At 55.5% G+C, this 25,123-nt stretch overlaps 2 protein-coding genes across 2 annotated transcripts; both read right to left on the bottom strand.

Annotated features, from left to right (window-relative positions):
- Nucleotides 1–1,858: 1,858 nt before the first annotated feature.
- Nucleotides 1,859–5,684, bottom strand: AQP5 (aquaporin 5). Its single transcript, XM_030834996.3, has 4 exons — nucleotides 5,070–5,684; nucleotides 3,788–3,952; nucleotides 3,339–3,422; nucleotides 1,859–2,551 (listed from the first exon to the last, which is right to left on the bottom strand). Exons 1-4 carry the CDS (start codon nucleotides 5,430–5,432, stop codon nucleotides 2,378–2,380), a joined length of 786 nt encoding a protein of 261 aa, XP_030690856.1. The 5' UTR covers nucleotides 5,433–5,684; the 3' UTR covers nucleotides 1,859–2,377.
- Nucleotides 5,685–12,722: 7,038 nt separating this feature from the next.
- AQP2 (aquaporin 2) lies at nucleotides 12,723–17,812 on the bottom strand. Its single transcript, XM_030834997.2, has 4 exons — nucleotides 17,453–17,812; nucleotides 14,165–14,329; nucleotides 13,693–13,773; nucleotides 12,723–13,062 (listed from the first exon to the last, which is right to left on the bottom strand). Exons 1-4 carry the CDS (start codon nucleotides 17,810–17,812, stop codon nucleotides 12,853–12,855), a joined length of 816 nt encoding a protein of 271 aa, XP_030690857.1. The 3' UTR covers nucleotides 12,723–12,852.
- Nucleotides 17,813–25,123: the final 7,311 nt, after the last annotated feature.

Here is a 25,123-nt window from a genome sequence, read left to right on the forward strand (position 1 = left end):
CCCGGCCCGCGGCACGTAGTCAGCCCCAGGCCCTAGGCGGACCCTTGCCCTCGGACTGGCCAGTACCTCCCTCGGACTGGGTGCCCCGCCCATCCCTGAGGGCCTGTCCCTCATAGGCCCACCGTTCACCCCGTCATGCTCCCCGTGGGGCCCGTCGGAGAAAGGAACCAAGTTGCTGGGCTTGGATGCAGATGGCTGCCTCCCAGTCACGGCTGTGCCTCATTTGAGTCTTGTGTGGAAGTCTTGCGAGGAGGTCTGATATTCTCGTCCACAACCGCCGGAGGAGGAAGCTGAGGCTCAGATTGGGGTTGAGAGAGCCGACCCTCCCAGCAACCCCTCCTCCTGCCCAGCCATCTAGGCAGCCAACCCTCTGTCTATTCCTGGCCTTGACCCCTAGTCCTCCTCCATCTCCCCATCCTGTTACCTTGTCCACTTTCCTACCAGGTGAAACTGGCAGCCCCCGGGGCGGGCAGAGGAATCCCCTCTCTTCTGTACCCACTCCCAGACAGTGGGGTGGCGGGGGGGGCTTGGGGTATCTGCTTCCTGGTGGCCCAGGGGACCCAGACCTGAAAGACTCCCCAGGGTCCCCTCTCCTCCACGCCGCATCTGGCCCAGACCCGGGACTCGGGGAAGAGGAAGCGCGGCAGCGGTGGATTCGGTGGACGAGGTCGCCCCCTGCTGGTCGGAGCTGGCACTTGCGCCGGCCTCTTGGGTAGGGGCAGGGGTGGAGGCAGCGGGTGGGGGACTGCTCCTTTACCGGGGCTTCACACACACTGCCATTTGGTGTTAACTGCAAGCCGCCAGGCAGGCAGGGCAGGGTGCCGGCTGCCGCTACCATTTACATATACTAGACTCAAGTTTGGAGGAGGGCTGGGGAGTCTGCCCCTCCTCACCCCCAGCCCCTGGGACTGACCCTGGCCAGCCACTGTCTATAGCTTCTCCCATCGCTTCTCAGTCCATCTCCTGGCCCTGCTGGGCCCTCCTCTTCTGAGGCAAAACTGAAAACCACGGGGGAGAGGTTCCCACACCAGAGAGAAGCGCGAGCTCAGGTTTAAACACTCTCGGGAGAGCAGAGGCCCAGAACTGCGGTGTGGCTGGGGTCCCAGCTGTAGACGTTTTTCTTCACACTAGCAAATCGAGCCCTCGATCTGAGGTGCCTGTCCCTGTTTGCACAAGTGTTTCCCTTTTATCCATTGTTTCATTTTATCCCCGTAACAATCCATGAAACGGGTACAAGTATCCCCATTTTACAGATGAGGTAATTAAAACTCAGAGAGCTTGTGTTATCCAAAGTTGCACAACCAGGTTTGAACTCAAAGTCAGAGTAACTCTGATGAAGAGTTGTGTCCTGAGCTGTTGTGTGCCCCTTTCGCCACAGAGAGCAGCCCAGTCCCAGGAATCTCACTCCCTCCCTTCATCTGACCCCACGACGACCCTGTGAGGAAAGCATTTTTTATCCTCACTTTATAGCTTAAGAGATGGGAGGCTTAGTGAGTTTAAGGGGGTTTCCTAAGGAGTGTCAGTGGCAAGGGGACAAGGGCAGGTAAGGGCAGAGCTACAGGCCCAGAGGGGAAGACAGTGGGAACCATGGCTGGTAGAGGCTGGGCTCGGTGAGGACCCCTCCTTCTCTGCTCCCACTGCCCCCTCCTGACCTCTAGCTCTGTTGCTACATTTGGTCTCTTTCTCTCTCTCCTCCCAACCCCCTCTCTGACTCTCTAAGCCTCCCCTGGCCTCAGCTTCCCTGTCTCTCCACAGAGGATTGTGGAGACGGTGGAAGAGGGTGTGGGATGATGAGGAGGAGAGGTGATGAGCCAGAGTACCCTGAGGTGAGGCTTCTGGAGAGAAACGAGGCCGAACATGAATGTCAGTGGTTTATTGGGAAGCCTCCGCCCCTAACACCAGCAGCCCTACCCCATGCATCCTTGAGCAGAAATAAATAAGGTGGCATGTAATGAACCAGGTTGCCTCCCTCCTAAAGAGCTCTGGGGAGGGCCAGCCTCTGCTGTCCCGGGGGCTGGGATCCCCCTGGCTCTTGAGGAGGGGCTGGGGAGAGGGAGGGGGCACAGACTGCCAGCCACCCCTTCCTGGCGTGGCCTGGGGCAGCCTGCAAGCTTAGCACTGCGTTCACGATCCCTGAGGTCTGACCTCGCTGCAGCAGTCTGCCCTGTGCCAGAGACACCCCTTCCCCACCAGACCCCAGCCCCTGGCCCCCACCCCAAGAGCCCCATCCTGTGTTCCTGCTCCAACTCTAACCGTTCAGCCTGGGGAGCCAGCACCTCCTCCCCAGCTGCGGGGGAAGGCAGCTTTGCCATCGTGTATCTCTCTTTTTTCCCCCTGCGGTTCAGGGGCTGAGAGGCTGGCCCCTGCGTGATGCTGGTCACTGGGCAGTCAGCTCCATGGTCTTCCTCCGCTCCTCTCCGTCCTCCTCGGGCTCAGACGCGCCCTTGATGATGGCCACACGCTCACTTAGCCTCAGGGAGTTGGGGGAGAACAGGTAGAAGTAGAGGATAGCAGCCAAAGCAGCCCCCACGATGGGCCCCACCCAGAACACCTGGTGGAGACAGAGCCGTGTCAGTCGGCTGAGCCCCAGGCCTCAGAGACCAAGACCTCCCCCTCCAGAGGACAGACCCATGGGCCTCTCAGAGGAGACAGACAGACAGACTTCCAGACCTCCCGAAGGAAAGACTTCTCTCCGCTTCAGGGGCAGATACACTGACACCCCACTCCCCAATGACAGGGACATGGACCACAGACACCCAGATCCTCAGAGGAGACAGACATCTCCAGAGGGACAGGGCCCCGCCAACCCCACCCTAAAGAGAGACCAATGAACCTTCAGAGGGAACAGACGTGGAGATCCTCAGAGAGATGAACAGAATGCCTCTCTCTTCCACACAGGGATAGAGACAGACTTTGGAGAGCTCTCAAAGGAGATGACAGATTGTCCAGAGGGACAGACCCACAGGAAGGAAGACTCTCCCCATTCCCCCAGCAGGGACAGATAAATAAAACATCAAAGAGGACAGACACACGGACCCCCTGCCCCCCACCATCCAGAAAGATGGAAGCAAAATCCTCAGAGCGTGACACTGGAGTACAGATCCTTTTCCCTTCCCTAGAGGGACAGACACACATAGGCAGCCCCTCCCCTCAAGCCAGGGTCCCCTGCCTGAAAAACCTACCGCGCCCCTGTCCTTGTTCTGGCTGTATCCCCTTCTCTCTCCAGCCACCCCCAAGCCCTAGGCCCCCATCATCCGGGAAGTCCTGTTAGCTGTCAGCTGCTAAGGCCGGGTTTCCAGGCCCTCATTGCCAGGGAGCCAGGGGAGGCCCAGACTCACCCAGTGCGAGGGGCTGAACTGCTTCATGATCACTGCGGGGCCCAGAGAGCGGGCCGGGTTCATGGAGCAGCCGGTGAAGTAGATCTGGACAGAGAGAGGGAGGTGGTGAGGAGGGCTTGTCTACTCCCACCCGGCCCGGAGTCTCCCCGGGTCCCCCAGCAGTTCAGGGGCTCAGCCAGGTCTCCAACTGTCTCCCAGTTCCTAGGCTGGTGCCCTCTCCCTCCACAGGTTCCTACGGACCCCTCCTCTCCTCTCTGTCTTGCGCTTGGGTTTGGCTTCCTGCCCCCATCCCAATTCCCACTCACTTCCATCTTTCCTTGGACTGGAGAAGGTTTGAGGGGATCAAGTCTGGGCCAGAGTAGAGCAGCTCCACTCCAGGCCTTAACTGCCAGGCTCATAGGTCCAGAAGGTACTCCCCATTATCTGCCCCAAGGGGCAGCACTGCTCACCCCCACTAGGTGGCCCAGTGTGACGGACAAGCCAATAGACAGGGCTGGGGAGCCCACAGGGCTGATGCGGCGGCAGTCGGTGGAGGAGAAGATACAGAGCGCCAGCTGGAAGGTCAGAATCATTTCCACCACAACGGCCTGGCCCGGAGTTGTGTTGTTGTTGAGCTGTAAGGGAAGGGTGTGTTAGGGGCCCTGCCTTCTTCTGGCTCTATGGCCAGGGACTTGGGGGGATGGGCTTTTGGCCTCCAGGGACATCTAGAGCCTGAGCACCTGGAAGCCAAGCCCTGTCACATCAGGGAGGTCATCTGCTGAAGAGAGCACATACTTCGCAGTGAGCACAAAGCTTGGAGCGCAAAGCTGTGGCTAAAGGGCAAGTGTGAGGGGAGCGCTTCCCGGACACAGGCCTGTCACGCGTTCTGCCCAGTCCCCAGTCCCCACAAGCTGGCATTTACCCTCCCTCCTATGGGCAGCTGCCCAGTTTGCTTACGGCACCCCCCAAGCCAGCCTCTCGCCTGTGCCTGACCTGCTGCCAGTTCCAACCTCAAACCCGTCTCTCTGGTGGGGCTGACTCACCGCTTGACAATGGCCGAGAAAATCCTCCTCTGTGTTTGATTAATGAACCCAGTTTGCATGGGACATGGAGGCTGAATCTGGGGCTGCGTGAGGGGGAGGCAGCAGGGGGCCAGGAGCAGGAACCAATACTCATCAGAGACTGTATGCACTGGCCTCACATCAGGGAGTTCACAAGCACGGTTTCTAAACATAAGTCCCTGACTCCTGCTGTTATGCAGGAGTCCCACATAATAGTCCCTGCTGTTATGGCCATTCCCACGTAGTGTGAGTGAGAAAAACGAGACCGGGAGAGGCCAGGGCCACAGAAGACAGTACCACAACCCACCTCTCTCTGATGGTTCCATGAGACCACTCCACTGAGGAGCACACAGGAGCAATGAGGCGCCCAAGAGGACAGAAGAGCTCAGAGGTAAGACAGAAGAGAGAGAAGTTTTGGGTAAGAAAAGAGGGGCAGCAGGCAGGCACCAGGAGAGAGGCCAGGATGGGGCAGTATGAGGGCGTCAGGCGGAGGAGGCGAATATGAACCACAGCAGTGGGCTGAGGGGCACACCTGGAGATCCATCCTCCCGGCCTTAGGAGGCTGTGACCTTCCTGGCAGAGGTGTGCACTGGACCACTCTGTGGCACCCATTCTGGAGATGGGGTTTGGGGGCCAGGTCCAGAGCCCACCACAGGGTCCCTGCCCCACAACCAGCCCCATTGACACTCACCGCGTTGACGGCCAGATTGCCTCGGGCATCGCGTGGTGCCACCCCATAGAGGATGCCAGCCCCGGCAATGGCGCCCACCAGCTGGGCCACCATGTAGAAGGCTGCCCGGAGCAGGGAGATCTGGTTGCCCAGTAGGAGGGCCAGCGTGATGGCGGGGTTCATGTGGCCACCGCTCACGGGCCCCAGGGCCTGGGCCATGGTGCCTATGGCCAGGCCGAAGGCCAGCGAGATCTGCAGGATGGTGGGCAGCGCCGACGGCCACTTGAGGGCCGAGCCGAGGCCGAAGAAGACGAGGATGAGGGTGGCCAGGAACTCTGCGAACACTGCCTTGAGAAAGGCCGCGGAGCACACCTCCTTCTTCATGGTCTCAAGACAGCAGCCCCCGCAGGGGTCGCACGTCGGGGCGGCAGTGTAGCGGGCCGCGGGGGCTGGCTCCCCGGCGCCGAGCGCTCTCCGGCGCCCGCGGCGTGGCTCGTCTCCTGGCGCGGGCCCTGCGGGGCGCGCTATATACAAGGCAGGCGCCCCGCGGCGGGGCGGGCGGGCGCGAGGGCGGGGGCAGTGGGCGGCTCCCGTACCAGGCGGCCAGCACTGCGCGCTGGGAGGGAACTTCAGGCCGCCGCGGTCTCGCCGCTGACCCCGGCCCCGCGCTCCCCTCCCCCGCGCCCGGGCAGCAGCCCGCCCGCTCGGGCCACGTGACCCGGCTGGCGGTTGTAGACCCGTCGGGCTGCCTGGGACCCGCGCATGGTGCGCTTCGGACGGCTCCCGTGCTCTACTCCGTGCGGCTCCCGTGCTCTACTCCGCGCGGCTCCCGTGCTCTACTCCGCGCTGCCTGTCCCGGGCCCCCCGGGAGACTTTGTCGGGTCCGGGCTCTCCCGTCCTACCGACCTCCGGCCGTCTGCCTCCGCTGGACCTTTATCTCTGGCCTTGGTCTTCCCCTTTTCTTCTCTTCGGGCGCTGGGTCCAGCTCCTCCTTTTCCTCCTGCGACCTGGGCATCCTGACCGGGCTTCGCGGCCGGCAAGGTTGGAATGATGCGCTTCCTTGAAGACAGCGTCGCCGCCATCCAGCTCCCTACCGGCCGGTGGCAGGGGCGGGCGGCCATCGTGGGCCTCTCCCCAACTCGGCCCGGCAGGCCTCCAGGGTTGGAGAGGGGGCGTTTTGAGATAAGTGGGCCCCGTGCCAGCCTGCGCCGGGACTCAGCCGTCCTCTCTACTCTGTTTCACCTTTCCTCTCTATGTGATTTTAGTCTCTATGACTTTGTCTCTACATCCTTTTCCATGTCTGTCTCTCTTACATTTGGTCTTTTTTAGTTCCCCCAAAGTCAAGTCCTCCTACCCCTGGACTCGGTGACACTTCCTTTCGGTCCCATTCCTCGCCGCCCGCCCCCCCCCCCCCCCCCCCCCCGCCTTGCCCCTTCCCTCTGAGCTCCCAGCTGCTTTCCACCCACCCCTCCCACCCTTCCCTCTTCCCACTCCCAGGTTAGGCATGTGGGGAATGAGGCTGGAGGGTCCTTGAGGGCTTGGAAGAGGGGCAGGGACCCACCGCCAGGATTCCAGGAGTGGAGATGCACTAATGACCCCACCACCACTACCATGACGTGTCGTTGGGAAACACTCAGCACAGTGCTTGGCACAGAGTAAGGCTCAATAAAGTTTCCTCAAGTTGTGACTGTAATGTTAAAACCCCCCTGAGGGCTCTGTGTGGAGCAAAGTGAGAAGGTGCAGCAGAGGGAGAGGACAGGTGCTCCTCTGTCAGGGGGCTGAAGGGAGGGGCGTGGAGGGAAGCCAAGGACCTGGAGGAGCGGGATGTGGGCTCTGGCAGCTAAGATGCCAAAGAAAACAGGGAAGGAAGAAACCTCGCTATTGTTCCTGCTCTGCCCCGGTTTCCTGCTGGAGCAGCTCCTCCCCCAGGTCTCTCCTCTTAAGGCAGGAGGCCCATCTGTCCCTTCTGCCATGGGTCCTGGGGCCCTGCCCCAGGCAGAGCATGGCAGCTGTATTCAGGATCTTCATCTGGGCTTAGGGCTCAGGGCTCTGCGGGCCTGGTTCAGACTGGAACAGACTGGAACAATGACGCTCATGACCCCAGAGGCCTTTGGGGACTAAGCCCTTTCACTGCTGAACTTGCCTCCAGTCTGCCCCCTTCCACCTTCTTTTTCATCCTCTCTCTTCAGGCACTGTTGAATCCACACGTGGAGTGGGAAGGACTCGGCAGTGTCGCCAGGGGAAGGAAGCTCCTGCTTGAGGATTTGAGACCAGTCCTTTATAGCCAACAAATGGCTTTGGCCTCCACTGTGTGATTAAATTCCGAGCTGCCTGTGAGGAAGATCAGACTGAGAGGTTCTGCCTTGCCCAGGGTCACACGTGACCTGAGATGGGACCCACGGCGTCGTCAGAAGTGGCCTGGTGTGGCTGAAGAAGGAGACCATATCTGTCCAGATTGCTCAAGTGGGGGCAGCTGGTTACATCTCCTAGGCCTGTGCTTAAAGCCCTTCTGCCTCTCTCTAACCATCAGGGTTACTCTGTCCCCAGGTTGTCACAAGAGCGCCTATATGCTGGAATTATCTTTGCCCTGAGCACTTGGACCCTTCCCTGCCACAGACCCAGAGGAATGCTTCTCTGGGACCACTCTGGGCCGGGAGATGGATCTTCCCGTGTGTGGCACAGAAAGTTAGAATCTCTCGGGGGGAACCCCTTCTTCCTCTCCTGATATTGGGCCCCCTTGGTTCTTTGGGAGCAGTTTCTGGCTGAGGGTAGAAATGGTAGGTAATTGGCAGCGGGTGATGCTGCCAGGACTCCACATATCCCCAGGTTTGGGGAAGGGTCATTCATTCATTCCACAAAGACTTACTGAGCACTTACTATGTACCAGGCACTGTTCTAGGCACTGGGGATAGAGCCATGAGCCAGCAGACAATGTCTCTGCGTTGTGGAGCTAATATTCTAGTGAAAGGAGACAGACAATAAACAATGGACATATTGAAATTATATAGTACAATAGAATGTGGTTAAGTGCTATGGAAAAATAGAATATGTTATGGGAAACTGGTTCTTTGCATTTTAAATGGTTGTCATGTGGGTCTTATTGAGAAGGTGACATCTGAGCAAAGACTTGAAGAGTGAAGCGGAATCTGGCCTCTGTACCCCAACGTCAAATTAAATCTCAGAGACAGAGTTTTGGGTGAAGTAGAAAAGAATAGCTCTATTGTTTTGCCAGGTAAAGGGGGACACAGTAGGCTAATGCCCTCAAAACTGTGTGTTCCGCCCTGGGGGGGCCTGTGAGAAGTCTTATAGTCCAGGGGCAGGGTTGCCGATAAGGATCAGGGTACATGCAGGGACCGCATTCCTTCAATCCAGAGATCATCTGGTGTCAGGTTATGATGGGTGAACTGTGACCTTCTCTGGAATGAAGAGTGCTTCATCACATCTTCCATTTGGTGAGGGTTTTAGTTCTTCAGAAGAGCTCAAAGATAACATTATGTATATATCCCTTGAGGGGGAACCAGGACCCTGCCCCCAAGGCTGTACTACTGTTTCTTGACTGCTTCTTCCTTGTCTCCATATCCCCTCCCTTCCCTGATTAGCAACTGTTTGAACCTGCCCTTTGGAACTCAGAGAAGGGGACACAGAAAGGCTTTTGTGCCCAGGAGCCCCACAGGGTCCTGCTTGGTTTCAAGAGGAGAGGGAAAGAACTGTGCACGTATCTGGGGAAGAACCTTCCAGGCAGAGGGAGCAGCCCATGTTGCTGAAGCAGGAGAAAGGGAGGGCAGAGAGTGGTGGCAGTGGGCAGACCTTGTGTGTCACCTGAAGGACCGCAGGCTTCACTCGAAAGAGTGAGGGAGTCATTGCACGGGGACTAGTATGGGCTGACAGAGTTTTAACACAAACACCTCTGTTGCTGTATAGAGAAGAGATGGGAGGGGCAGGAATGGAAGCCGGGAGGCGGTGGCCTGGCGCTGAGTGCGGGTGCTGAAGGTGAGAGCGATGGGATCTGGATCCCTTGGAGGTAGAACTGACAGGGTTCCCTGGTGGAGTCGGGGCTGGGTGTGAGAAGGAGTCAAAGATGACTCAAGCCTTTTGGCCGGAGCAGTTGGAGAGATGGAGTTGCCATCAGTTGGGATGGGGAGGACTGTGGCAGAAGCAGGTTTGGGGAGACGAGCAGAAGGCCAGTTTTGGACATGTTGAGTGTTAGGCATTGTCCTAGGCCCTAGGGTCCCTGCCCTGACTTCCCAACATGGTGCTACAGCCAGCACGAGGGCACCGAAAGGGGCTGTCCTTCGCTCTCTGGAGGACCCACAGCCGGCCCATGTCCTGGTGGCCTCCCTGTGGTACCACCTGGGTGACAGAGCCCAACATGCACCTTTTGGCCAGGCTGACAGTGGGAACTGGCCACCAGAGTTCTCCTAGCTGAGCTGATTCAGCACTGAAATCCCCTCTGCACCGTCCCTAGCAGCAGTTCTGGGAAGCTCATGACATGCCACAGACCCCAGTCTGTCTTCTGGCACCTTGGACTGCACGGACCATTTCTAAGTTGTGAAAGAAACAGCATTTATTGACAAATGAGCATTTATTGAGTGTTTACTGTGTGCGGAGGGAAGATAGAGAGACGGGTGCCACCCAAGAAACGGAAGGAGCCCTGCCCCCAACGGGCTCACAGTCTAGCTGGGAGGCACTGCCTAGATACAGAATCACAGCTTAAAAGATACAAAACAATACGGAAGCAACATGTGCAGGTGCAAAGTCGTCTGGCACAAAGTGGGAGCGCGGAGGCGGAGGCAGCTGGGACCCCGTGGCCAGACACTCCTGCCCTCAGCTCAGAATCCTCTCAGTCTCCAGCTGGGGGACCTGAAGTTCTGTTCATCTGCCTCCATGCTTCCCTGCCTCTGTCTGGTTGGGCATGTGTTTAACATCCACCCTCCTCCAGACTGGGTGCTCTTCAAGGGCAGAAACCAGCTCGTGCCTTTGTCATTTTCTCCCTCCCTGGCCACGGCCCTCGCCAGGGCCCCATGTCTACCACAAGGCAGCAGGCTGGGCTGGACAGGCCGGGTTGTGTGCGCTGGTTTCTGCCAGGGGCTCCCAGGAGGGGCCTGGGATTGGCCTCAGCACAGACCTCGTCTCGTCTGACTTTCGAGTGGAAAGATCATGAGATTTTGCATAAGAAGTCCTGAGTTCAAGTCTTAGCTCTATATACAGCCGTGTAACTTTAGACCAGTCTTTTAGCCTCAGCCTGAAATGGGAAGGACAGTATTTGCTTGCCCTGTCTCAAGGGGTTGGGAGATAATTACAGGAGATGATAAGGGAGTACTTTGGAAAAAGTAAAACCCAGCATGACTGCTGGCTGCTGTCCTTCCCTAACCTGCCTGAAGTTTTAGGAGGATTAGATGAGCTAACGCAGGTAAAGCACCCAGCACAGAAATTGGGACACAAGAGATGCTTAATAGGTGTCAGTTCCCCTCCACCCCCATCACTTGAATCCTGCTTTGACCTCTGACCTCAGTGACCCCAAACTGGGCAATCGGGGCTGGAAGTGTTGGGGATCTCACATTTAGTTTGGGGGGAAGATGCAATCTTGGAAGAAGAACAGACTAGAGAGAAATTCTTGGCAACTTCTAGAGGGATCTGTTGGGTAGAGGTGAGGTGAGGATGAAATACCTGAGACACATCCAGCCTTGGCTCACAGCTCAGTGCCGTGCTGCCCTTGAACTTCCAGAGCAAAGACACTCAGCTGCCAGGAGTACAGCCCCAGAAGTCACTTTGGTCTCTGACTCAACCCCTCCCCCGGTAGTGAGGCTAAGCGACTGTCATCAGCTGTCGGGGATTGGGAGAATCATCTCCATAGCACCTATGACCTTCTAACCCGAAGGGAGGTTTGGTCAAGGAAGACAGACAAGAGCATGGAGGAGGTAGTGGGCATAATTACAGAGATGTGTTCCTCATACACAGTCAGTCTCTGAAGGGAGCGGAGGGCCCAAAGGGGCTGGAAACTGGTGCACAGTGGTGCTTGGTGCAGTGTGGGACAGACACAGATAAAACCCTTGAAAGCATGGAGGCAACAGAGCATGGAGAAGGGGGCTCAAGGTGTGATTCTTAGGTTAGCTATGCAGCAGGCTGGAGAGGGAGGGTAGAATGGACGGTCTGGGTGGTGGGGAGAGGGGAGGGGAGAACAGCCAGTGTGTGCTCAGGGTTGGGAGAGGTTAAGGGACTGGACCAGATGGGGCCAGCCCCAAACCCATCTCCTGCCTGCACCTTGGGGCCCCAGGGCTCTCCTTTGCTTTGACCACCAACTAAAGGAGATAAAGGAGGCCAAAGGTCAGACCCCTTCTGCATTCTCCCCCCAGGAATCAGAAATAATGAAATGATCCCAATAATGCCTGATAATGGTATGAGGAATACAGTTCACTCAGCATCTATACAGGCATCATCTCACTTAATCCTAGTTAATCTCATTTGAGAACCATTGCATTGGCCTGGGAATTTAGAAGCCCAGCTCTAGACACAGTCCTGCCTCTGCCTGGACAAGTCATCTCCCTTCTTTGGTCCTGAGAGCACTAGGGTGCTCTCTGCACAGTAATGTTCTGGTGGGAGCCAGAAGGGAGGGAGCACCAGGGCTGGGGGGTGGAAGGGAGAGAGGGGAAGAAGAGCGCTGCCTGGGGAGGCGGGCTGGCGGTGAGATGGGTGATGGAGGCGTGTTGCCTGGTGCCTGTGGTTGCGTGCCTGAGTGCCTTGCCCAGTCAGCCATAGGTGTGTGCTGGGCGAGAGGACTCACTTGTGAAACTGAGTGTCTCCTTTCAAGAAGTGTCTAATTGCAAATCTCCCCCTCTCCCAAGACCAAGGCCAGGGGCCTACAAAGGCCTTTTGTTTTCTCTGCCACAGTGGGAGGCTAATCTCGGAGTCTGGAGCCCCCCCTGGAGATGAGGTCGCACGCATGTACACTTGTGCGGCACACACACACGCACATGCCTGCTTCCTCCCTGGGCGAGGTCCCCTCTTAGGGCAGGAAGGAGGTCCTTGGCCACTCCCCCCCCCCCCCCCCCCCCCCCCCGGCGATGGCCGAAGGCCACTTCGGGAGCTGTTCCCTGGTTGATACCTCACTACGTCTAGCAATGGGTCCTGGCAAGTCTTAGGACCCAGTGCTGCCGCTTGGGGAAATTTTCCAGAAGGGGCAGGGTAGGGGGTGGACATCAGTGCCCCCCTTCAGCTCTCTCAAAGTGGCCTCCATACCCTCCTCTTCCCTTCTGCTGGGACGCACACTTAGAGCTCCTGGGGATGAATGGCCGGAAGGACTCATCCACTGCAGAGGAAGTGGATTTATTGCAGGTGGGGGAGGGAGGGGCCAAGAGGGGAGTAAGAGGTGGCCAGCCATTGCACACTTGCATCACCACAGGCACACCTGCTTACACTCAGGAGCATGAACAACCCTGCACCTGGGGACAGAGAGGCACTGGGGGATGAACGCACAAAACCTGATGCCCCATTCCCAGACCCCGTCCCCCGCAGCCCACCCGGTACACTGCGCAGGCTCTCCAGAGCCTTCCTCTGCCGTTCCTACCCTGCTCGGTGCCCAAGTCCCCAGCTCCCTGCAAGGCGCCACGGGGTCGACTACTCGACTACTCGCTGCCCGCCGCCTCAAGGCAAGGGATATGCCACGCTCACCGCTATCGCCGCCCTGGCCTCGGCACGTCCTGGAAGCAGCTACTCTGCACTGGGGGCCGGCTTTGCACCTGGGGAGAGGGACTCCGGCGGGGGTGGCGGGCGCTCCCCCGAGCTCCCTCGAGCCCGGCCCAGGCGCTCAGGCCTTGCTGCCCCGAGGCAGGCTCTGCGGCGAGTGCAGCTCCACCGACTGCCGCCGCCGCACCTCGCGTTCCTCCCAGTCAGTGTCGGGCTCCAGCCCCTTCAGCACAGCCAGGCGCTCCGACAGGCTCTTGGCGGGCGGGAACAGGATGTAGTTGTAGAGGAGGGAGGCCAGGATGGCGCCGACCAAGGGTCCGACCCAGAAGACCTGGGGGCGAGCGAGAGGGCGGCTCGCGGGAGTGCTCCTCTCCCCCTTCCCGTTGAAAGGGAGCCTCACGCGGTGAAGGTAATCAAACGCGTATGCATGTAGTTATCAACGACTAGTGAGCAATTGGGAAGACTTGGTAATGGGGGCTAATGGTGCGAATTGGAGCCGACTGCCCGGGTGAACTTGGTCAAGTTACTTACCCTCTCTGTGCCTGTTTCCTCACTATAATAAGACGTAATTTCTGGAGTTCTTGTGCAAAACTAAATGAGTCAATATTTGCAAAGCACTTAGAAGAAGTCCTGGCACATACTAAGTACTAGATAAGTGCTAAATAATAGAAATGTGTTACGTAGTATAAATATTGCCATTTATCGAGTTCTAAGGCACTGCGTCATCTGTTTTATACCAGTTACCTCGCTTAATCTTTACAAAAAGCCAGAGCAACCACTGCTCTTATCCTCATTTACAGATGTGGAAACAGAGTCTTTGGCGTCAGACCTGAAGGGTGGACCCAAGACTCCACGGGGGCCCCAAGAGGAGGACTGTGGAGGGTTTGCTGATCCCACCCCAAGCTCTTCCAGCCAGATGGGTTTCTGGGGGAGGGGAAGGCAGGGAGGTTTCAGCCATTACCCAGTGGTTGTCAAACTTGCCAGTGACCACAGCTGGAGCCAGAGAGCGGGCAGGATTCATGGAGCAGCCAGTGTAATGGATCTGCAATGGGAGGCAGGGGTCAGGGAGGGGACGGAGGTGAGGAAGGGGCGGGGGGGAGTCTCTGTGCCTCTCGCCAGTCCTTGACCTCAGCCTAAAGGGAATCCATGCGATGGACAATGGAGTTCATGTTATATTTACAGGGTTCTCTATTCATTTGAAGCTGGAGTGATATCTGTCCCTTTGTGGTATATGGGAGTCAAACCCTCAGGGGTGTGTCCATGTGTCTTTCCCTCTTGGGAGTTCTGTGTATCTGTCCCTCTGGGGTCTTTGTGGCTCTCACTTTTGGGCATTCTGTGTGTCCGTCTCTAGAGTGGTCTGTGTGTCTGTTTCCTTGCAGTAGGTCTGTGTGTCTGTCCCTCCAGGGAGGCTGGAACCAGTGGCCATGACCTACCCCGAGGAGGTGGCCCAGGACCACAGAGAAACCAATGGAGAGGGCGGGGGTACCCAGGTTGTCTCCACGGCGCTCATCCGTGGAGGCGAAGATGCAGAGCACCAGCTGCAGGGTCAGGAAAAGCTCCACAGTAACGGCCTGGCCAGCTGTCGAGTTGTTGCTGAGCTGGGGACAGAGAGGGGGTGGGGGGGACACACTAAGCATGCTCCCCACACTGGTGCCCTCTTCCTGCCCACCTGCAGTCACAGCTCCAGATAGGCTTCCGGGCAGCAGTCCAGAACATCAGGGCTCCCCAGCCACCTTAGTCCAGACTACTGATGGCTTCTTCCTGGGCCATGACACAAAGGCAGGGGGATGGACCCTACAACTGCTTGCGGTCCCCAGGCCAGAGGTAGGGAACCTGACTCCATAGCCCATTAGATTTGGGAGCTGGGGTTGTGCGCCTGCAGTGTGAAAGGAAAAGGATACTGAGATCCATCATTTCTGCTTCCTGGAGAACAAAGAGGGAAGAGGTTTTCATTGCAGCAGGAAGCTTTAGGCCAGGTAATAGGAAGACCTTCCTCTCTATTTAAGCCATAAGATACTGGTGTAACGAGAGGCCTGTGGTCTTTCCTCCTGTGGTCAAGGGGCTCCCAGGAACAGGATCTAGGGACTTGGCTCTGGGGATGGCGTTAGTGTGCCCCTTCCCTCTGTGACTGCATTGTGCCACTCTTTCCTCTAACCTTTGCCTGTTCCCTTTGACCTTGCCTGTTCCATACTGCATTTCAGGCCTCAATTTTGCCCTGTGGATTGGCTCCCTGCACATCCTCCAGAGGTTGAGGTTGGGGTGCTGGAGCCCTGTACTTTGGTGCCTCCTCACCCCATGTGGGGTGCCCATGGTCCCAGCACACCTTGCGTTGGGTAACAAGAGAACTTGGGGCTGAGCAAAGAGGTGATTTCATCCACCCAGTGCTGGATTTCTTTCTGGGTTTTGTCATCTTATGCCCTACATCCTGCCCTCTCTGGGCACTGCACTGGGTGGAGCTGTGATAGTTCTGAGCTCCCACGATCCTTTTCCAGGCCCTGAACCCCAGCCCTGGGTCCTAGCCCTCAAGCTGGCACCCTTGGGTCTCTCTAGAGTCTAACTTCAACCACCCCCCATTCCCCCCTCCCCTCCAGGTCTTCCAATGTCAGAGCCTATAGTGGGCAGCAGTGAAGAGCTTTGAAGGCAGACACTTTGGCGCTTTTGACTTGCTGTGGGGCCCTACTTATTTCAGCCTCAGTTTGTCTTTCTGTAAAATTGGGATCATAGAATGGATCCTGGAGGACTGTGTGAGAATCAGAAATGACAAGGGCAGAACCCCAGCTCCATTCCCTCTGGTAAACAGTGGATCTAAGGAAGACACTGTGGATGTGGGTTTGGTGTCAGACAGCTCTGGGTCCACTTCCAGGTGCTGACACCGGTTCTGTGATTTGAGCCAATTAAATGCTGAACCTCAGTTTACCACTCAGGGTGGAGAATCACAGAATTCACCTTACAGTGTTGTACCTAGAATGAGATGAAATCTGGCCTAGCATGAAGCAGATGTGCATCAATGGTAACTTCTTGGTGGACAGACTGGCTTTTCCAGTGACCTCACAGGACACTTGGGACACCCATGGGGGTCAACTAGCTCTCACTAGCCTCAGGACAAGTCAATCCCGCTGCTGCCCCATTCCAGCCAGGAAGGTTCTCCCTAGTCCCTCAAGATGGTAAGTGCTGAGCAGTAACTTGGGGGGGGCCTCCTCAGACCCTTCCCTTCTGAGGGCCCTAGTCAACTGTGAGATGATGGGAGAGCAGGAGGCCATGTCCTCATGGCCCCTTAGCACTCCCATTGCCCTGCTATTAGAGGAGGTTCCCCAACCACACATTCTCGAGACTTTCTTGGCCATGCTCTCAGGAAGTTCCTCTCTCAGTCTAACTACACCTCATCTTGTTGCAGACTGAACTAATTTCATTCTCAATGGAAATGGTCAGATTTCTCAGTCTGTTCACCGCCATGGCCACTCTCGCCTTTTCTCCACCTTGAGCCCCCAGCCTAATGATATTTTCCATTTTGAAGAAGAGACGAGTTCTCCAGTTGGGATGCCCCTGCCCTTGCATGAGGAAGGCCACCTGTGCCGAGGAGGGGATGGCCACAGAGACTGTGCAGGACTCTTCAGAGACATCAGAGCTCTTACCCAGTGGCCCAGGGATAGAGAAGGCCAAGAAATGCAGGAGACTGAGGCTTGGGATGGGGGATGGAGCAAAAGCTGTGTTGAGGGAACACAGACTGTCCCTTCCCACCCATGCCCTCAGATGCCCAGGCCTTTCACAGACCCGGGAGAGGGGGAGGGTGGGGAGGGGGAAGGGGCTGCGGCATCACCCTCAGCTCCCAAAGTGCCCAAGGCTCCCAATTAGCCACTGTTCATGGAATCAGCAGTTAGCTCGTGGGCTCTGGGGACCTTCTCCGAGGTCTGGAGAGACCTTGCCCCTTTAGCTTTGTCCTGGGTTCCGGTGCTTATTCTGGTATTGACAAACTGTAGGACTTTTCGACTGTCGCTTCCCTTCTCTGAGCCTCAGTTTCCTTGTTTGCAAAACAAGGCTTAGGTGGTGGCTCAGGGAGGGGATGTTGGTGGGGTGGAAAGATCCTGGGTTTTGCAGTCAAGCCTGGGTTTGAAGCCTGGCTCTGGTACTTCCCCTTTTTGAGCCTCAGCTTCCATGACCTTAAGAAATGGATCTTCTCACCCCTGCCTCTCAGGCTGGTGTGAGGTATCAACCTGTGGCGCATGAGGAACCCCTGCTGTGAGGCCTGCACACAGTCGATGCTGAAGAAATGTTGGGTCTTCTTCCCTCGAGAAGATGCTGGGCACTAGCCCTCTGAGGTTCCTCCCAGCTCGTAAAGCATGTCTGCTCTGGGACCCTGTCCTCTGCCGGGTCCTAGCGCAGCCCTCCCTGTAATGCAGGTACCAAGTCAACAGAAACCTTGATGCTGCTCTTCCTCCAGGAGGCTCAGGACAGAAAGTACAGGAGACCCATGTGTATTCCAGCCTCTGCTCTGACATGACTGTTCCCTCTACCCTGACTCTCCTATGGCAGCTGTGTTCCTGGCTCTCGAATTTCTGCCCCTCCCCCATACGGCCACCCTCCCTCTCTTTCTGTCTCTCTCTCTCTCTCTCTCTCTCTCCCCACCTGGACCCTCACCCAGATCTGGTCCCTCCCCTCTCATCCTTTATAAGAGACTCCCCCGGATCTGCCCCTGTGGAAAGGACAAAGTTCTGGCTACTCACAGCATTGACTGCCAGGTCCCCCCGGATGTCTGGTGGTGTGATCTCAGAGAGCAGGGCGGCCCCGGCCACGGCCCCCAGCAGCTGGGCAGCCACGTAGAAGGCAGCTCGGAGAAAGGAGATGTGGCAGCCCACCAGGCAGGCCACGGTCACGGCAGGGTTGATGTGGGCCCCGCTGACGTGACCCAGAGCCTGCACCAGGGTACCGATAGCCAGGCCAAAGGCCATGGCAATCTGCAGTACAGAGGGCAAGGCCTGTGGCCAGTTGAGGGCTGAGCCGAGGCCAAAGAAGACGAAGACGAGTGTGGCCAGGAACTCTGCAAACACCGCCCTGGAGAAGGCTATGGACCGGAGTTCCCACATGCTGTGGAGACGTCTGTGGGCTAGCCCAGTGGTCTCAGGGACGGGAAGCTTGCGGCTCTCTCTCTCTCTCTCTTTCTCTCTCAGGGTCTCTGGGGAGGCTAGTCATGGGCATTTATAGGGTTTTTCCAGCCTGGTTTTGGACACGTGAGATGGAGGTGGACTTTGGGCCAATACCTCTTCTCCCCGATGGCTGCCTCCTGCCCCCCCTCTCCACCCCTGCCTGCAGCATGCCTATCACCCCATCTTGGACTTCACAGCTGAATAATGTTCCCCATTAATGAGCTCCAGATAAGGACTGACGTCCCCTAGTTTTCCGTGTTTGTTCCCTTGGTTACCCCATGGCTGCTGCCCCAGGGCCTCCCCTGCCCCCACCGCCCCCGTCTTAGCGGAATTCTCTAGGGGATTGCACCGCCAAACCCCTCTCTCTGATTCAAACTGTTGGCCAAGGCAGGGGCAACACCTTACAAAACTGACCATGAGACAGGGTGTCAACGCTACCCCTTCTGGTGATTGGGAAGTTCTTCCTGCTGTCTGACCTCCAATTATTCTTTCTTGCAGGGAGTGGAAAATGACTGGTTGATTTGATATGAACCTTCCAAGGCATAAATGTTTTGTGTATCTTCTGTGCTTGCTTTCTTGCAGTCAGTCACCCATAAGTCATTAAGCTTCACTCGCTCCCTGAAACCCCAGCCAAAGAGTAGTTCCCATAGCCTGGAGGCAGGGGGTGATTTCAGAGGCATTGGGACCCTGGCCTTGGGTGATGGAGTCAACCTGGGGTCGACTGAGCAAGCTGTGGGCTTCCATTCCGCGGTCCATCTCTGTGATTTAAAAGGGATAATAAACGTACATGGGCTTAGGGTTTGGAGTAAATGAATTCATGCATAGAAAGTGCTCAGATCTGCGCCTGGCCCACAGCAAGCTATCAATTGGTATCATCTGTTATTAATAACATTATTAATACTCTGAGGTGGAGACCACGACTCCCCAAACTCACATGTCAGGGTCCCAGAAGCTGTGACAGGCTCTAGGCACACCCTGGAGCTCAGAGCCACCCAGGCCACAGGGGGAGGACATTTTCTGTGGGGCAGTGAGCTGTGCAGGCTCAGGGAGGCTGCAATAAGCAACCCTCCGGCCTCAGAGCCCACTCAGCTCAGCATCTGGGCAATGCCACCTCCTGCCATCAATGCCACTCTGGCCCAAGGTCTAGAGACATTTAGGTCTGGGAGTCCCCCCCGTCCCATTCCATCGCACTTCTCTAATCCCGCCAGCCCTGCTCCCTCTCCTGGGACCCAAAGGCAGGGTCAAGCTCAGAGTGTGACTAAGAGGACCGGCTCTGGGCCCTGCTCTATCTCCTGTCCAGCAGGTCCCTGGGCAAGTCACAGTCCCGGGAATGGAAATCTGAGAGTGACTGGAGACTGAAGAGTGGAGCCCCTTGTGTTGCTGTGTGCCCTTGGATGGGCCACACAGCCTTTCTTGTCTTTCCTCTTTGGTCAAAGTGTTCATGATCTTGAGAGAGAAAGTGGCCCACTGACCCTTGATTCTGGGCAGGATCTCCCCTAACCTGGTCAAGTGTAAAATCTCTTACCTCCCGATAGACCCAAAAGCGGTGTCATGACTCCTCTCTGTAGCCCATTAACCCCCAGCCCAAATTTGTGTATGTGTATGTTGGTCATTCAGTCACATGGTCATACATTTAGAACCCAGCAGGATCTTAGAGGTCATCTAGCCTATGGATCCCACGTTACAGATTACAGCATGAAGTCCAGAGAGATTGTGACCTGCCCACGTTCTGGTCTGGACCCCAGTGTGGAAGGAGGGGAGGGCACCAACCATGACTGGGCCCCTGCTTGGGCTGTGCTTTCCCTTATTTATTTATTTATGGCTGCGTCGGGTCTTCGTTGCTGCACGCAGGCTTTGTCTAGTTGCGGCGAACGGGGGCTACTCTTCGTTGTGGTGCGCAGGCTTCTCATTGTGGTGGCTTCTCTTGTTGCGGAGCACGGGCTCTAGGCGCGCGGGTTTCAGTAGTTGTGGCACGCGGGCTCCGTAGTTGTGGCTCGCAGGCTCTAGAGCGCAGGCTCAGTAGTTGTGGCGCATGGACTTAGTTGCTCCGCAGCATGTGGGATCTTCCCGGACCAGGGCTCGGACCCGTGTCTCCTGCATTGGCCGGTGGATTCTTTTTTTTTTTTTTGCGGTACGCGGGCCTCTCACTGCTGTGGCCTCTCCCGTTGCAGAGCACAGGCTCCGGACGCGCAGGCTCAGCGTCCATGGCTCACGGGCCCAGCCGCTCCGCGGCATGTGGGATCTTCCCGGACCGGGGCACGAACCCGTGTCCCCTGCATCAGCAGGCGGACTCTCAACCACTGCACCACAAGGGAAGCCCTGGCCGGTGGATTCTTAACCACTGCACCACCAGGGCAGTCCTCTGTGCTTTACCTTTGAGCCGGGGTGGAAGGTGTTCCTGAGAGGCCGGAGGGTTCCAGCTGTGGTTCCTGGCTGGCGAGGAGCTCCCCCGGGGGAAGGTTGCATTTTGTTTACAGTGACCATGACACAGTGTCTTATGAGGAACAAGGTGCCGTCAACTGCGTGAGTACTAATAACTGAGTGTGACAAACACGCTTTCTTGGAGATGGATGGTGAGATGATGGTTGAACAGCGCTGTGAATGTGCCTGACACCACTGAACTGTGCACTTAGAGATGGTTAGGATGGTAGGTTTTATGTTATGTTAAAAATAATTTTTAAAAGTCAGTGGAGGAAAACAGCCCCCAAAATTCTTTCTTCCCAATTTTTGTACATATTGAAAGAAGTCTTTTGGATTTATGTAGATATCAGCTATTAGTCAAAAGTCACTCATGCACACATAAAAAAAGGAAATTATAAGCAAAACAAATTGGCTAAAATAGTTCCAAAATTTCTTCACATTCAGAGTCCGACTTTCCTAAATCCCTTTTCGATTCCGAGTCGAGTCCTTGATATCTCTCTACACAGTATCACCCTCTGTGCCCTCTCTGCAGTGTAGTGATCCACCATTTCTTATAAGATTGTTTGCTATGTTTCCAGAATTTCTTTCCAAGCCTCTGATACTCCTTCTGGAAGCTTCTGCAGGTGTTTTCTTGCTTCATATGTGACTGGCAATCATCTTGCACTTTTCTCAGTAGTAAAACATAACAATTGCCTCTGTTTGTGGGACTCTTCCTTTCTTAGGTCCCATGAAACACTTGGCAGTTGTTTTACAAGAAAAGACAGACTTGCGGTCATTCTTCAGTGAGAATTATTTGCTTCACTAATGTCAAATTCTTGCCAGGCTGCTCCGTTTCCATGTCCTTCTGTACGCAAAATAACTTTAACTGCTAAACCACAGTGTAACTTCTTGAAGACATTTTAAGTAGCAATTAAACGGAACAGATGTAGGAAGGAGAAGGCATGAAACTCACCTGACCAAGTTTAAGTATGCACAGGTAATGACAACTGCTCCCAGCTGCTGTTAAGACACCATGATTGTTAAGACGTTAGAATGAGGGGAAAAAGGTACACCTTAGAACTGATGAAATATAGCAGTTATAATATTAAATGCTCATTTAATGCTCACTCTCTCATGAACTGCTTTAGACATTCCTACATGTATTAATGCTCTTAATCTTCACAGGAATCCTATGAGCTAAATTTTTTTTTTTTTTTTTTTTTTTTGGCTGTGTTGGGTCTTCAATGCTGCGCATGGGCTTTTCTCTAGTTGTGGTGAGCAGGGGCTGCTCTTCGTTGCGGTGCGCGGGCTTCTCATTGTGATGGCTTCTCTTGTTGCGGAGCCCAGTCTCTAGGCTCGCGGGCTTCAGTAGTTGCAATGTGCGGGCTCAGTAGTTGTGGTTTGTGGGCTCTAGAGCGCGGGCTCAGTAGTTGTGGCCCATGGGCTTAGTTGCTCCACGGCATGTGAGATCTTCCCGGACCAGGGATTGAACCCGTGTCCCCTGCATTTGCAGGTGGATTCTTAACCACTGCACCATCAGGGAAGTCCCTGAGCTAAAATGATCATCTCATTTTTTATGAGATGAGGAAAATGAGACAGCAAGTTTAAGTAACTTTCCTGAGACCACACAGCTAGTAAGTGGGGAGGCAGAATTAGAATCCCAGGAGTCTGACGGGGTTTTTTTGCTTTTATTTTTGTTTTTGTTTTGGCTGCACCACATGGCTTGCGGATCTTAGTTCCCTGACCAGGGATCGAACCCGTGCCCCCTGCAGTGGAAGCACCCAGTCCTAACCACCTGACCACCAGGGAAGTCTCAGGAGTCTGACTCTAAGAGGACTTTTTAGCTGTGAAAGTGAATCCCTACCTCATACCCACCCTGTGAAATAATCAAGATAGGAAAGAAATGAGAAAGAAGGCTAAAGGACTCTGTATACTAAAGAAGTGGTGATTTGTGTGTTGTTTGCTGGTGGCTTGAAGGAGGGGGCTTAGACTCTGGAAAAGCAGAGGTAGGAGGAGGGTGTCTGTGGGGAGCTGGGCCAGTGAGGGTGCCCCATGTGGGAGCACAGTGACAGAATTCAGGACCGGTGCTGTCTGACAGATGACGTGAGGTGTTTTTCCTGCTCTGAGCCGAGCTGCAAGTGCCCTCCATTCTCCCCACGAGGTCGGTAAAAGTGGGTCACACACCCCAGCCCATGAGGCTGGAACTCCGAGGAAGGAGGGAGAAGGGACAGGGCAGATCTGCAGTCGGGCGAAGTGGGACAGAGTGAAACGAGCAACCCCAGGCAGCAGCTGGCAGGAGGGGTTGGGAGACTGCAGCTCTGCCCGCTTCAGGAAGCCTGAAAAGTATTGCAGGGTGTCAGATCCACGCAGTTCTGGGATGGAATGCGAACCTTTGGATTTCTATGTCGGGTTGCCAGATACAACGCAGGATGCCCGGGTACATTTGAATTTCAGAGAAATAACGAATTGTTTAGCGTAAGTATATTCAAAGCAATATTTGGAGCACACTCATATTGAAAAATTACTCATTATGTAAAATTGAAATCTAACTGGGTATCCTGTATTTTTATTTGCTAAATCTGACAACCCTATTCTATGCGAAAGCAAAGAGGGAAGCCAGAGGACTGAAGGCCTGGGAACATCTGGGTTTCCAACTAAATTCTCACAAGGACTTTTGGGGATGAGTCTTATTAGCCTCATTTAACACTGGAGGAAACTGAGGCACAGAGAGGTTATGAAAGTTGCCTGAGATCGCAAGGCTGGTAAAGAGCTGAGACAAGCTATAAATACAAATCTGTCTGATTCAGAAATTCAGGTTTTTGCCCCCACGGTTGGCAGACTTCGTCCTCAAAGGCCAAGCAGTCCTGACAACCGAGGCCCAGGTAGAGGCAGGAAGGTCACAGGATCAAGCTCCTGGGGAGACACAGAGACAGCTTCCTGTCTTCTGCGCCCGTGCGGTGGGACCCAGAGATGAAAAAGATGGGACCTTACCTGACCACCCTACGGCTCCCACTGCCCATAAGACAAGGCCAGACCAGCTCCTTCATTTTGGGGCCCTGAGACGCATTGTTCCCTCTGCCTGGGACAGGTGTCACCACCATTTTCTCGTGGCTAACTCTTCCTCCAGGCAAGTGACTTTCAAACCTTTGTAACTGAGACCTGCAGGAAGAAATACATTTTATATCCTAACCCATAAACATTATCTCAATAGATAGAAAGAGACAGATAACTAAAACTAACATTTCACAAAGCAATATTTCCGAAATGTGATGTTTTAAATTCCTCTACTCTATTTCACTAAAAAAACTCATTTAGGTAACAACTACTCAACTGATTTCATGGCCCACTAATGGGTTGCCACTCACAGTTTGCAAAACACTGTTTTCGATCCTGGCTGAAAATAGCTTTCTCAAAGGGGAAGAGAGCATTTGTGGGGTGAGGAGGGGTCAGGAACAAGCTTATTCTCATTTAAGAGGATCAGGTGTGAATAAGGGGCACAGGGGCAGGGAGACCTTTCTAATAATAGGCCTGCCTGGTGAGCTAGTGAGTTCCCGAGCTCTTGGAGGAGTCCGATGAAGGCTGAGCAAACACTGGGGAAGCTGTGGCAGGAGCTGGCGCACCAGGATGAGGGCTGGAGAAGATGACGAATGGGGTTGCGTACAGCTCTGCCGCGTGGAGAAGCCCGGCAGCCATGTTGATAAGGCTGCTGCGTAGCTGGGCGTCTGGGAGCCATTGTGGGCGCTAGCAGGAGGGGAGACCAGCCAGGAGGAGAACCTACTGCTCCTCCCTTGACTGAATTCCTCCTGTTCCCCGGCTGCCTCCCCCGTCACATCTGGGGAAGGCTGGCCAGGCTGGAGGCCCCAAAGAACCAAGGGTGCCTTGGTACCACCCTCCCTGGGGGGGCGGGCGGGTCCTCCCTGCAGGGCTGGAGGGCAGAGGGGGAAGGGTTTGCCAGCAGACCCAGGAGAGCTGCTGTCTCTGTCCTACAGGGAGAGAGAGGAGTGGAGAATGCCAGGGACAGGCCGTGCTGGAGTCATTGCCAGATTAGGGAGTAGTAACGAGCTGAAAGTGTTGTGGACAGTGCCTTGCTTGCAAAGGTCACCCAAACCTGTTTGACTTCCCACTCAGAATAGCTGCAGCTAAGCCACCCTGGCTCCATGGTGCCTGTCTCCAGCATCCATGGCTCCAGCGATTGTGGGAACTGCAGGGCCCTGTTTGGGCTCTGGGCAGGGCCCCTCTCCCCACCAGCACGTCGTCATGCCTGCCTTCCTTCTACCCTGGCGTCACACCCCCTCGTGTCCCTCCCAGACCTCGGCCTCTGTCAGCCTCATACCTCTCCTCGAGGACTCACCCGCCCATCCAGTGCGAGGCACTGAGCTAGGCTCACACAGCTTCTCTCAACCAGTCATCTCAGCTATGTGAGCAAGTGGGCACCAACCCCATTGTACAGAATAGAGTAAGGGAGGTTCAAGAACATTAAGCTGGCTGCCACTTCCTCTGCCCCCGCCCCACAGTGCTCTGCTTCACCTCTGTGACGTCACGGATCATGCTGTCCAGGATGATTTGGTCAAGCTCCGAGAACAGGAACTGTATCGAATTCATCTTTGTAGTCCCAATGCTTAATACGTGATTGGCCTGGTGTAAACACTCATAAAAATGTTTGTAGAATGAACTGTCTGCCCAAGGTCAAACAGCTAGGAAGTAGCTAAGCCATAATTCAAATTCAGATCTTCCTGGATCCCAACCCAGTCCCACACCCTTCATCCTCCTCCAGGAAGCCTTCCCAGACTTACTCGGTCAAGGCAGCTTCTCCACCCTACTCCCCAGAATCCTGGGTATTTGCGTGTGTTC

Source organism: Globicephala melas, chromosome 10, assembly GCF_963455315.2.
Source record: "Globicephala melas chromosome 10, mGloMel1.2, whole genome shotgun sequence".
In the NCBI taxonomy this organism is placed as follows: domain Eukaryota; kingdom Metazoa; phylum Chordata; class Mammalia; order Artiodactyla; family Delphinidae; genus Globicephala; species Globicephala melas.